At 42.1% G+C, this 14,464-nt stretch overlaps 1 protein-coding gene across 1 annotated transcript in view; it reads left to right on the plus strand.

Annotated features, from left to right (window-relative positions):
* LOC140480359 (antizyme inhibitor 2-like) overlaps positions 1-14,464 on the plus strand; it is an 87,772-nt gene that overhangs the window by 33,294 nt on the left and 40,014 nt on the right. Inside the window, exon 4 of the mRNA XM_072575119.1 lies at positions 11,819-11,991. Within this exon, the coding sequence (XP_072431220.1) occupies positions 11,819-11,991 (173 nt within the window). The remainder of the gene's footprint in view (positions 1-11,818; positions 11,992-14,464) is intronic.

Here is a 14,464-nt window from a genome sequence, read left to right on the forward strand (position 1 = left end):
ATTCTCCGCTCACCTTAAAAATATAACCCCGATTTTGAACTCCATCAACTAGGGAAATGATGTTTGCGATTCATATTATCTATGCCCCTCATGATTTTATAAACCTCTGAACAGTCACCCCTCAATTTTTTACACTCCAGTGAAAGATGTCGAACCTATCCAGCCTAATTTCATAACTCAAACTCTCCATTCCTGGCATTATCCTAGTAAATCTTCTCTGAACCCTCTCCAGTTTAATAATATCCTTCCCTTCTCTGACATGTTCCAACTCTGTCTTTGACTGAACTGGGTGGCTTTGGACTGCCTGTGCTCATCCAGGTGCATAGTGACTTTTTAAGTATGGCACAGATGTAAGAGGTGCCAGTTTTTTGACAGAAAAACACAGACAGGTAAGTTGAACAGAAATTGGGTATAAGAAACATTATAAGGCAATTAATATGGTGAGTTTAATAAAAAACACTGGCAGAGCCTCATGGTGAAAAACCCCCAAAAATTCAGCACAACTCAGACTTAGTTAAAAAGTCATGAGAGTCATGAACTTTAAATAGAGGACTTTAAAATCATGAATTTTCTTTTATTCATTCATGAGATTGGCCATCAATGGCTGGACCAGTGTTTATTGTCCTTTTCTAATTACCCAGGAGAAAGTGGTGGTGAGCTGCCATTTTGATCTGCTGCAGTTCTAGCGGTATGGATGCACACAGTGCTATGAAGAAAATTCCAGGGTGCTAACCCAGAAGTATTGAGGAATGACAAGACAGTTTCACATTAGGTGGTACATACCTTGAAAGCCAACTTGCAGGTGCTGGTACGTCCTTCCAAGGATAGGGGTTAGGAGGTTTAGAAGATGCTGCCAGAAGTTGTATTACTGCAGTACATCTTATAGATGATACAGCTGTCACTCTGTGTTAGTGGTGAAGAGACTGAATGTAATGGAATGGGGGCCAGACAAGTGGGCTGCTTTATCTGGGATGGAGATGAGTTTCTTGAGATGATGGAGGAACATTGCAGGTAAATGGAAAGTATTCCATCACACACCTGACTCCAGAGTTTTAGATGGTGGATAGTCAGTGTGGAAACAGGAGGTGAGTTGTTCACCACAAAATTCCTAGCCTTTGACCGATTCTTTGCAGCCACAGTATGAACATAACTGGTACATATAAAATTAGAAATCACAAGACGCCAGGTTATAGCCCAACAGGTTTATTTGAAATCACAAGGTTTTGGAGTGCTGCTCTTTTATCAAATGAACTTCACCCTATGAAGGAGCAATGCTCGAAAACCTTGTGATTTCAACTAAACCTATTGGGTGATAACCTGTGTTGTGTAACATTCTGACTTTGTCCATCTCAGTCCAACACCGCCACCTCCACATCAGGCCCATATAAATATAGTAAGCTTCTGGTCAATGGCAACACGTCCAGGATGATGATTATTGGTGATTCAGTGATTGTAATGTCATTGAATGTTAAGGGGTGATAATTTAAACTCCTTATTTGAGATGTTTATTACCTGGCATGAATATTACTCACTGTTGTATCATCGTAAGCCTGGATGTTGTCTAGGTCTTGTTGGCTATAGATAAGGGGTCCTTCAGTATGTGTGGAGTCTGAACTTCAGCCCTCATCCCATGCCGTCATCCTCTATGTGCTGTGTCCAGGTTAAGTGTACTTTGTGAATTGGCAATATGCTGGGGGTAAGAGTGTGCTGCTAATCACACCCCACTATTGCATGATCTACCACAAATATATACGTGACCAATTGAATAACTAAGATGTTGTTTGCTAACGAGGATAAAGTGACTGACATCAGGCTTTATCAATAAAGAAGAAAATAAGCCTTATCCTTAACAAGTAGAAAAATGAATTGTTAATTATTAATATGCAGACTTATATCCCCTTTAAATCCATTATTCATTAATTCACTTGCAAATATCACAGACAGCATTGACAGTTCTGCAGAAGTATGGGTATAAAGTATAACCAAACAGAAACAAATTCTGTGGATGAAGAGGTTAAACCAGAAGGATGTGATGAGGTGACTGTCCCACAGTTCATTTGTTTTTTGCTATGATATCATGTTGTTGGTGATTGCAAATGCTCCAAACTTTGGTAGTCAGTCAGTCATATCTTGGTCTTTGCTGGAGCCGGAAGTTCTTTTGACAGCGTTGTTGAGTGTTATGAGTCAGTGCAGATCAAAAATGTATAAATAATGAAAAATGACATTTCAATCAGAGGTAATTTTTTGAAGTTCTTGCCTGAGCTGAGTGTGTATTGTATACTGAGTACCTGTACATATTGGATAAGGACAATAGCCAGTGTGCTTAGCAGAGAGAAGAAACTGCAAATTCTATGCAACCTACAGAAGCAGTTTGTGGAAAGGGGATGTCCTCTGCTTGAAGAGATGCATACTGTGGACTAAAGACCTAAAGACTCCATCAGAAAAGTGATTGTGACAATATGAGGTGTCACAACTCAATTTATTCCGGGTAATCCAAGATGGAGGACGGGAAAAGTTTCTGGCTGTAAGAGCTGCTCCTTTTTTAGAGGTATTTTAGGTGCTGGAGGTGATTTATTTAGAGGTATTTTAGGTGCTGGAGGTGATTTCCTCGAATTCCAGGAGCAGCAATTACTGTTTTATATGCTGTTGCATTGTTTAGGAACTTTGGAAAAAAAAGTCAAAACAGCAGCAGTTTTAAAAGGGAGAAGAGCAGACAAAGGAAGCACATGGTGAGGACAGAACAGGAGAGAGAGAACCTGCACAGTTACCGCCTTTGCTGTTTTTGAATTCATGTGGACATCGGAGTGCATCTGGGAAAATTAACAAACAGTGAATTTCACAACTAATCTTGGAGGAATCAGTTTGGGGGAAATTCACAACACAGAATCAGATAAGTTAATTGTTGTTTTAAGTCTGTCCAAGAAAAAGGCTGTATTAGTGAGTGGGTTATTTCTTGATTATATTTTTGTGGAGATAAGTCTCTTGATTAAACTTAAAATATCAGCCATAGCTCTTAATTTAACCTAGTGCAGTGTTTTGTAGAGGAATAAGACGGTGTTATTTTCTGGGTCTGTAGATTGTGAAGGAGCAAAAATGGCCTTTGCAGTGATATGTACTTCTTGTCAGATGTGGGAGTTTAAAGAGAGTTTAAGGGTTACTGTGGATTATATCTGCCATAAATGCTGTTGGATGCGAATCTTATCAGATCGAGTGGATCGTTGGAGAGGCAGATAGAAACAATGAGGAATTTGCAACAGCAACAGTCTGTGATGCATGGCAGTTATAGGAAGGGGGGCGAGTCTCAGATACAGTCACATAGATGGGTTAACTCCAGGAAGGGTAAGAGAGGTCAGCACCTAGGGCAGGAGTCTTTTGTGGATATACCCATTTCAAACAGGTATGGTGTTTTGGAAAATGTAGGGGGTGATGGATTCTCAGGGGAACGTAGCATGAACAGCCAAGTTTCTGGTATTGAGACTGGCTTTAATGCAACGAGGGGTACGTCGGCTTCCAAGAGATCAATTGTATTAGGGGATTCTGTAGTCTGAGGTACAGACAGACATTTCTGTGGCCAGCAGAGAAAAAGCAGAATGGAGTGTTGTTTCCCTGGTGCCAGGATCAAGGATGACTCAGAGAGGGTGCAGAATGTTCTCATGGGGGAGAAGGGCCAGCAAGAGGTCATTGTCCACATTGGAACCAACGATATAGGAAGGGAAAAGGTTGAGATTTTGAAGGGAGATTACAGAGAGTTAGGCAGAAATTTAAAAAGGAGGTCCTCAAGGGTAGTAACATTGGGATTACTCCCAGTGCTACGAGCTAGTGAGGGCAGGAATAGGAGGATAGAGCAGATGAATGCACGGCTGAGGAGCTGGTGCATGGGAGAAGGATTCACATTTTTGGATTATTGGAATCTCTTTTGGGGTCGAAGTGACCTGTATAAGAAGGATGGATTGCACCTAAATTGGAAGGGAAATTTGCTAGAACTGCTTGGGAGGATTTAAGCTAGTAAGGTGGGTGGGACCCAGGGAGATAGTGAGGAAAGAGATCAATCTGAGACTGGTACATTTGAGAACAGAAGTGAATCAAACAGTCAGGGCAGGCAGGGACAAGGTAGGACTAATAAATTAAACTGCATTTCTTGCAATGCAAGGGGCCTAACAGGGAAGACAGATGAACTCAGGAAAACGGAACTGGGATATCATAGCAATTATAGAAACAAGGCTCAGGGATGGGCAGGACTGGCAGCTTATGTTCCAGGATACAAATGCTACAGGAAGGATAGAAAGGGAGGCAAGAGAGGAGGGGGAGTGGCATTTTTGATAAGGGATAGCATTACAGCTGAGCTGAGGGAGGATATTCCTGGAAATACATCCAGGGAAGTTATTTGGGTGGAACTGAAAAATAAGAAAGGGATGATCACCTTATTGGGATTGTATTATAGACCCCCGAATAGTCAGAGGGAAATTGAGAAACAAACTTGTAAGGAGATCTCAGCTATCTGTAAGAATAATAGGGTAGTTATGGTCAGAGATTTTAACTTTCCAAACATCGACTGGAACTGTCATAGTGTTAAAGGTTTAGACGGAGAGGAGTTTCTTAAGTGCGTACAAGACAATTTTCTGATTCAGTATGTGGATGTACCTATTAGAGAAGGTGTAAAACTTGACCTACTCTTGGGAAATAAGGCAGGGCAGGTGACTGAGGTGTCAGTGGGGGAGCACTTTGGGGCCAGTGACCATAATTCTATTCGTTTTAAAATAGTGATGGAAAAGGATAGACCAGATCTAAAAGTTGAAGTTTTAAATTGGGAGAAAGGCCAATGTTGATGGTATTAGGCAAGAACTTTCGAAAGCTGATTGGGGGCAGATTTTCACAGGTAAAGGGACGGCTGGAAAATGGGAAGCCTTCAGAAATGAGATAACAAGAATCCAGAGAAAGTATATTCCTGTCAGGGTGAAAGAGAAGGCTGGTAGGTATAGGAAATGCTGGATGAGTAAAGAAATTGAGGGTTTGGTTCAGAAAAAGAAGGAAGCATATGACAGGTATGGACAGGATAGATCGAATGAATCCTTAGAAGAGTATAAAGGAAGTAGGAGTATACTTAAGAGGGAAATCAGGAGGGCAAAAAGGGGACATGAGATAGCTTTGGCAAATTCAATTAAGGAGAATCCAAAGAGTTTTTACAAATATATTAAGACAAAAGGGTAACTAGGGTTCAGAAAGGCAGCCTTTGTGTGGAGCCACAGAAAATGGGAGAGTTACAAAATGAATATTTTGCATCAGTATTTACTGTGGAAAAGGATATGGAAGGTATAGACTGTAGGGAAATAGATGGTCACATCTTGCAAAATGTCCAGATTAAAGAGGAGGAAGCGCTGTATGTCTTGAAACGGTTAAAGGTGGATAAATCCCCAGGACCTGATCAGGTGTACCTGAGAACTCTGTGGGAAGCTAGAGATGTGATTACTGGGCCTCTTGCTGAGATATTTGTATCATAGATAGTCACAGGTGAGGATCCGGAAGACTGAAGGTTGGCAAACGTGGTGTCACTGTTTAAGAAGGGTGGTAAAGACAAGTCAGGGAACTATAGACTAGTGAGCCTGACCTCAGTGGTGGGAAAGTTGTTGGAGGGAATCATGAGGGACAGGATGTACATGTATTTGGAAAGGCAAGGACTGATTTGGGATAGTCAACATGGCTTTGTGCGTGGGAAATCTTGTCTCACAAACTTGATTGAACTTTTTGAAGAAGTAACAAAGAAGATTGATGAGGGCAGATGTGATCTATATGGACTTCAGTAAGGCATTCAACAAGGTTCCACATGGGAGACTGATTAGCAAGGTTAGATCTCATGGAATAAAGGGAGAACAAGCCATTTGGATACAGAACTGGCTCAAAGGTAGAAGACAAAGGGTGGTGGTGGAGGGTTGTTTTTCAGACTGGACGCCTGTGACCAGTGGGGTGCCACAAGGATCATTGCTGGGTCCTCTACTTTTTGTCATTTACAGAAATGATTTGGATGCGAGCATGAGAGGTACAGTTAGTAAGTTTGCAGATGACACCAAAATTGGAGGCATAGTGGACAGTGAAGAGGGTTTCCTCAGATTACAACAGGATCTGCACCATATGGGCCAATGGGCTGAGAAGTGGCAGATGGAGTTTAATTCAGATAAATGCGAGGTGCTGCATTTTGGGAAAGCAAATCTTAGCAGGACTTAATGGTAAGGTCCTGGGAGTGTTGCTGAACAAAGAGACCTTGGAGTGCAGGTTCACAGCTCCTTGACAATGGAGTTGCAGGTAGATAGGATAGTGAAGAAGGCGTTTGGTATGCTTTCCTTTACTGGTCAGAGTATTGAGTACAGGAGTTAGGAGGTCATGTTGCGGCTGTACAGGACATTAGTTAGGCCACTATTAGAATATTGCGTGCACCTCTGGTCTCCTTCCTATTGGAAAGATGTTGTGAAACTTGAAAGGATTCAGAAAAAGATTTCCAAGGATGTTGCTAGGGTTGGAGGATTTGAGCTATAGGGAGAGGCTGAACAGGCTGGGCTGTTTTCCCTAGAGTGCCGGAGGCTGAGGGGTGACCTTATAGAGGTTTACAAAATTGAGGGGCATGGATAGGGTAAATAGACAAAGTCTTTTCCTGGGGTTGAGGAGTCCAGTACTAGAGGGCACAGATTTGAGGTGAGAGGGGAAAGATAGAAATGAGACCCAAGGGGCAACTTTTTTACACAGAGGTCTGTGGAATGAACTGCCAGGGGATGTGGTGGAGGCCGGTACATTGCAACATTTAAGAGGCCTTTTGGGTGTGTATATGAATAAGAAGGATTTGGAGGGATATGGACCGGGTGCTGGCAGGTGGGACTAGATTGGGTTGGGCTAACTGGTCCGTATGGGTAGGTTGGACCGAAGGGTCTGTTTCCATGCAGTATAACTCTATGACTCTGTTATCTGGGTCTCTGAGTTAATGGTCTAGTGATAATATCACAAGGCCATCACCTTTGCATGTGACTACACCTATTCGAAGTCCCATTTAATATGGCGATAGTGCCTCCGAGTATGATTGAGGATATTCTGAATGTGAATCTAAGACTTCATCTCCACAATGACTGTACAGCGATCTCTCTTTTCAGTATAATTATGGACAAATGCATCTGTCACAATCAGTTTGGTGAGGATAAGGTATGTTGTTCACTCACCACCTGCCTCAGACCCAACCTAGCAACTATGTCCAGTACGAGTTGACCGGCTTGGTCAGTTGTGGTGAAAATATTCTTGTGTTGTGAAAATATTCTAACACAAAAGTGCCTTGCCTCCCATATAAATCTTGGACGTAGGGAGGTGAAGAAGTTTATATGAAATGCGAAGTTAAATGTTTACTAGAGAGGGACTCCTGTTCCTATCAGGATATTTCTGACATTTTTAATGTTATTAAAATTACATCTCTCATCTGAATTCAAGCCTTCACAAGTTGAGAAATGGAAAGCAGCACTAATGGATCTGACTTCCTCATTTTGGAGGAGGTGTCACTAAAAGGATATCATTGACCAGAACATCAAAGAGCATATCTCTCAAGGGCAATCAGGAATGGGCTGAAAATGCTTGCTAGCCAGTGATACCCACGTCATAGAGTCATAGAGATGTACAGCACAGAAATAGACCCTTCGGTTCAATTCATCCACGCCGATCAGATATCTAAACCTAATCTAGTTCCATTTGCCAGCACTTCATCCATATCCCTCAAAACCCTTTTCGTACATCCATGCAGATCCCTTTTAGATGCAGTAATTGTACCAGCCTCCACCACCTCCTCTGGCAGTTCACTCCATACATGCACCACCTTCTGTGTAAAAAATAAGTTGCCCCTTAGGTCCCTTTTATATCTTCCCCTCTCACCCTAAACCTATGCATTCTAGTCGTGTACTCCCCCACCCCAGGGAAAAGGCTGTGTCTATTTATCCTATCCATGCCCCTCATGATTTTATAAACCTCAATAAGGTCACCCCTCAGCCTCTGGTGTGCTAGGGAAAATGGTCACAGCCTATTCAGTCTCCTCCTATAGCTCAAATCCTCCAACCCTGGCAACATCCTTGGAAATCTTTTCTAAACCCTTCCAAGTTTCGCAACATCCTTCCAATTGGAAGGAGACCAAAATTGCTCACAATGTTCCAAAAGTGGCCTAACCTATATCCTGTACAGCTGCAGCATGCCCTCCCAATTCCTATACTCAATGCTCTGACCAATAAAAGAAAGCATACCAAACGCCTTCTTCACTATCCTATCCACCTGCGACTCCACTTTCAAGGACCTATGAACCTGCAAAGTCTCTTTGTTCAGCAACACTCTCCTTTAAGTGTGGAAATCACTCTGATTTGCCTTTCCAAAATGCAGTGCATCACTTTTATCGAAACTAAACTCCATCTGCTACCTCTCAGCTCATTGACCCATCTGATCAGGATTCCATTGTACACTGAGGTAACCTTCTTCAGTGTCCACTGCACCTCCAATTTTTGTGTTACCTGCAAACTTACTAACTATACCTCCTATGTTCACATCCAAATTCTTCATATAATAAAGATAAGCAGTGGACCCAGCACCAATCCTCGTGGCACACCACTGGTCACAGGCCTCCACTACCTTCGAGCCAGTTCTGTATCCAAGTGGCTAGTTCTCCCTGTATTCCATGAGATCTCATCTTGCTAACCATTCTACCATGCGGAACCTTGTCGAATGCCTTACTGAAGTCCTTACACATCACCGTCCACTGTTCATGTTTCTCAAGCTTGATTGAGTTTTTTGAAGAAGGAACAAAGAGGATTGATGAGGGCAGAGTGGTAGATGTGATCTATATGGACTTCAGTAATGCTTTCGACAAGGTTCCCCATGGGAGACTGATTAGCAAGGTTAGATCTCATGGAATAAAGGGAGAACAAGCCATTTGGATACAGAACTGGCTCAAAGGTAGAAGACAAAGGGTGGTGGTGGAGGGTTGTTTTTCAGACTGGACGCCTGTGACCAGTGGGGTGCCACAAGGATCATTGCTGGGTCCTCTACTTTTTGTCATTTACAGAAATGATTTGGATGCGAGCATGAGAGGTACAGTTAGTAAGTTTGCAGATGACACCAAAATTGGAGGCATAGTGGACAGTGAAGAGGGTTTCCTCAGATTACAACAGGATCTGGACCAAATGGGCTAAGAAGTGGCAGATGGAGTTCAATTCAGATAAATGCGAGGTGTTGCATTTTGGGAAACAAAATCTTAGCAGGACTTATACACTTCATGGTAAGATCAATGGAAGTGTTGCTAACAAAGAGATCTTGGAGTGCAGGTCCATAGCTCCTTGAAAATGGAATCACAGGTAGATAGGATAGTGAAGAAGGTGTTTGGTATTGGTCAGCGTATTGAGTACAGGAGTTGGGAGGTCATGTTGCGGCTGTACATGACATTGGTTAGACCACTATTGAAATATTGCGTGCACCTCTCGTCTCCTTCCTATTGGAAAGATGTTGTGAAACTTGAAAGGGTTCAGAAAATATTTACAAGGTTGTTGCCAGGGTTGGAGGATTTGAGCTATAGGGAGAGGCTGAACAGGCTGGGGCTGTTTTCCCTGGTGCGTTGGAGGCTGAGGTGTGACCTTATAGAGGTTTACAAAATTATGAGGGGCATGGATAGGATAAATAGACAAAGTCTTTTCCCTGGGATCGGGGAGTCCAGAAGTAGAGGGCATAGGTTTAGGGTGAGAGGGGAAAGATATAAAAGAGACATAAGGGACAACTTTTTCACACAGAGGGTGGTACGTGTATGGAATGAGCTGCCAGAGGATGTGGTGGAGGCTTGTACAATTGTAACATTTAAGAGGCATTTGGATGGGTATATGAATAGGAAGGGTTTGGAGGTATATGGTCCGGGTGCTGGCAGGTGGGACTGGATTGGGTTGGGATATCTGGTCGGCGTGAACAGGTTGGACTGAAGGCTCTGGTTCCATGCTGGACATCTCTATGACCCTATGGCTCTGTGACTTATTTGGGAAAGAGTGAATCAATCAAGCTTGAGAACTTGGAGTGTTTTATGTTGGTTCTTGTGAAAATTACCGTAATGCCAAGACCAGATGTAAATAATGGTGTGGCACAGGATTTTCTGTCCTGTCAAAAATTAATTAATGAGTCTCTTTTCTGTAGTATAATGTATTTGTTGCACCACCTCAGGGTGAGTGGCAACAGTCTGTACTGGTTGGTTGGCAAACAACAAAGGCACTGTGGAGTGGCTGGTATGAGAGCACAAATGCTGCCATCCTGTAAGAAGTGGAAAAAGGATTTATGAGCACATCCCTACCAGTCAGACCAGCTGTCCTGAGGTATCCTTCTATCCATGCTGGAGTTCTCAATGCAGGGGTTTCAAAGAGTACTCCCAAACTTGCCCAGGAATGAACATGGTCACCCTGGAAATGACCCTGTGATCTTTGGTGTAACACAGTCTGCCAGGTTATGGGAAATCCCCTGCCTTAAGGAGGTAGTGTTTGAAGGAGTGACCTCAACTGCAGCAAATCCAACAAATCATCAGTTCATCTCAGCTCATCAAGAGATAGACTATAATTTATATTGATGGTTGAAACTGCGTGGATATGTAATACAATGTTTCTTGGTTGGGTTTTACGATTCAAACAGTGAAGAGTCAGAATTTTACTTTCTTCTCTATCGAGATGGTGTAAGTTTGAGATTCTTTAATCAAATAAAATTTTTACTGTTACTTTTAATTAGCCTGACTTGCAGGCCAAAGTCTAAATCAAACAATCTTACAGTCTACAAGAAAAGCTAGGTGAGTTAGCAGTATCCAACCTCACAACCTATATCATCGATACAGGCAAGGACAACAAGTTTATGAACACCACTGTCTCCAAGTTGCCCCCCAATGCCACACACCATCCTGACTTAGAAGTACATTGCTGTTCTTTCTCTGTGAGTGGGTCAAAATCCTGCAGTGTTCTTCCTAATAGTATGAATAATGTGTGCCAACACTGCGTGGAATGCAGCAGTTTAAGAAGGCAGCTCATCACCACCTGCAGATGCTGGTATCCTGTCACCAGGTCACCCTTTGTTAACATGTGGAGAGTCCTTGACACTAATCCAACTTCCTGAGAGACAGCTTTCAGAGTGAACAGAACCTTTAACACTCCTGATTTTATCGATCAGACAGGGCTCCTGGATTAACCAGATTAACAGCCCAAATCGAGGGAACTCATTCTATGAAACCCACCTGACTCACCTCTTTACAATCATTACAGTTATCATAGTGGCAAAGGTTGTTGTTTAACCGTGGATAAACTTACCAATCAAATAAAGATTACAGTGCCTGATTGGCTTTCTAAGTTTGAATTTTTTTTTTAAAGATGCTGCCTGGTTATTTTTAATTTGCTGCCTTTTTCCTTACAAAGAGTCCTGCGCAAAGCCTGACCTTTTTTCCAGGAAACTTTCAACCATTCCCTAAAGTCATGGGTCTAAGTGTGTGGTGGATATATAATGCAGAAGAATAATCGATTACATACCATCTCCAATACTTACTTCACATCATGGCCCTTTCATTACATTTCATCAAAAGGAATTACCACAGTAAAGCAGACCCTCAGGTGTTGTATGGTGCATGACTCTGAGGCCCCATGTGGTCCCTCATTTAGATCACCGTATTGTGAGTGCTGAGTCTACAGTTTCCACATCCCTTTCAAATTATTTTCTATGGCTCTAGTATGTGGCAAATGCACATTCAAAACTTGGAACAACACTGCTTACTATGTAAACTAACTTGCTTTTCTTTCCCAACCAGAATGAAATTGCGACAATACTAGATATGGGTGTACCGGCAGAGAGAATCATTTATGCAAATCCCTGCAAGGAGGTCTCTCATATTAAATATGCTGTCAGCCGTGGAGTGCAGACGATGACATTCGATAACAAAGACGAACTGCTCAAAGTTGCAATGATCCATCCAACTGCCAAGTAAGTAGGCAGCAGCTCTCTGTCTGCCCGAATTGCATGTTAAACTCAGCAATTTCAGTTTAGTTCTCTGATATATGCCTGTTCTTGCACAGCTTTTCTGGTCTTTGTGCAGAACATGTTAAATGCATTGTAATCAGTCTTATTTAGATATCGCTGCAATACCTTGAGTCAGTAAACAGTAACTATTAGTGGAGCTTTCCTCTCTGTGTTGGCCTGATCAGTGGTATGAAAGGTGGGAAAATATTTCCATACATCTGTACCTCATTAAAATCCCACCTTTATTTAGGCCTCACTTCCAATCCTCCTCTCTTCCACTAAGGAATCATTAAAATCCCACCTTATTCAGGCCTCACTTCCAATCCTCCTCTCTTCCACTAAGGAATCACCGGTGCAAATGCTCAATAGATAATTCGGTACGGATACCTAGTGACTCCAGCTTGTAGAATGCTTGCCTTGGCTATCATGAACTACTACTGAACTACATTGCTGCATGCTCTATGGCCATCATCTTCCTTGAATCTATTTCCATGCAAGTTGCATTCGCAAACCATCAGTCTCACCACCTCATTATGCCTGCTGTGTTTTCTTAGCACTCACAACTTCAGTGCTTATTTGAAAGTTGCCAGACTATCCACTTCACATTATTTTCTTACAGCACACTGACATCAGCACGAGCCTATGGGCTGACAATCTCTATGTAGGTCATTACGTTTTGGTGCACGAGATCTTTAGAGCTCCCTTACAGGCTCCCAGCCTCTCTCTGTGGATTGGAGCTTTTTGGAACAGATGGTAACGAAAGCAGCTTGTGACTGTGGGGAGTACTAAACAGTCAGACAGGAGATGGACACATTTTTGTGTGACACTGGCAGACCTGCAGAACGTGCTTGCAGTTTGTGGCTAATACAATGGATGTACTTCAAACAAATGGCAATGTTGTAGATTCTCCCACAAGAGAAACCATTCCTTCTACATCCACCCAGTCAACTTCTTTCAGGGTCATATAAGTTTCATTTAAATCAAGTTTGACTCTTCTAAACCACAGAGGATAGAGGACTAGCATGTGGACCCTTTCTTTATGAGCCAATCCATTCATTTTCATTTCTGCAGATTGGTCACCTGATTCAAAATATTAACTTGCTTTCTCTACACAGATGGTGCCAGACCTGCTAAGTTTCTCCAGTACTTTCTGTTCCCATTTCATTCATTCCAGGTATGAGTCTCAGAAACCTTCTCTGATCTGCTTCCAGTGAATTAAGATCACTCTTTTATGTACAGTGATCAGTACTTTATACAATACTCTAGATGCAGTCTCATCAATACTCTGTACAACTGAAGCATAACCTACTGTTACATTCACTAGTCTTTGCAATAAAACATAACACAGTTAGCTTTCCTGATTCTTTGCTTGAACTGCATATTAGCCTCCTGTGATTCATACACCAAGATACCCAGATCCCTCTGCATTTCAAGTTCTGCAACCTCTCATGATTTATGTAATATGCTTCTTCTTTTATTCTTTCTGAAAAAATTGGCAATTTCACATTTTCCTACATTGTAGTCCATTTGGCAGATCTTCGCCCAATCACTTAACTTAGCTATATCCCTTTCTAGGCTCCTTATGTCTTCTTCACAACACAATTTTACACCTATCTTTATGTCATCACCAAATTTAGCTACCATACTTTGGTCCCTTCATCCAAATTATTGATATGAATTATAAAGAGTTGAGATCCCAGCACAGATCTCTATGGCACACCAGTCACAACATTTTTCCAGACTGAAAAAGACCCACATATTAGAGCCAGCAATCCAGCAAGAATAGCAACCAGGAGCAGCTGCAGAGGAAGAAACAGCAAATGAAGATCCACCAAGGAGTCAGAGGAGAATGAGGTCAACCCAAATCTATAAGCCCCATTGTCATTTTCTTCAATTGTCTAGTGCAGGTCAAGGTAAAGAATACCCCGTCCCATCATTGCTGAACTTTGCAATATATTACAGGGAGATCAAAACGAGTGAAGCATGTCAAGGTCACAATTGATTTGATTTGACTTATTACTGTCACGTGTACTGAGGTACAGTGAAAAGTTTTGCCTTAAATGCTTTACAGGCAGATCACAATGTACAAGTCCAACAGGCTAACCGAACAGGGTACAGGATACAATGTTAGAGCCAATGAGAAAGTGATATCAAAATTTGTTAAGTGTGTATAAGAAAATTTTCTGATTCAACATGTGGCTGTATCTATTAGGGAATGTGCAAAACCTGACCTACTCTTGGGAAATAAGGCAGGGCAGGTGACTGAGGTGTCAGTGGGGGAGCACTTTGGGGCCAGCAACCGTAATTCAATTAGTTTTAAAATAGTGATGGTAAAGGATAGACCAGATCTAAGCGCTGAAATTCTAAATTGGAGTTGGCTAATTTTGATGGTATTAGGCAAGAACTTTCAAAAGCTGATTGGGACAGATGTTTGCAG

The sequence above is a fragment of the Chiloscyllium punctatum genome, chromosome 8 (genome assembly GCF_047496795.1).
Source record: "Chiloscyllium punctatum isolate Juve2018m chromosome 8, sChiPun1.3, whole genome shotgun sequence".
NCBI lineage: Eukaryota > Metazoa > Chordata > Chondrichthyes > Orectolobiformes > Hemiscylliidae > Chiloscyllium > Chiloscyllium punctatum.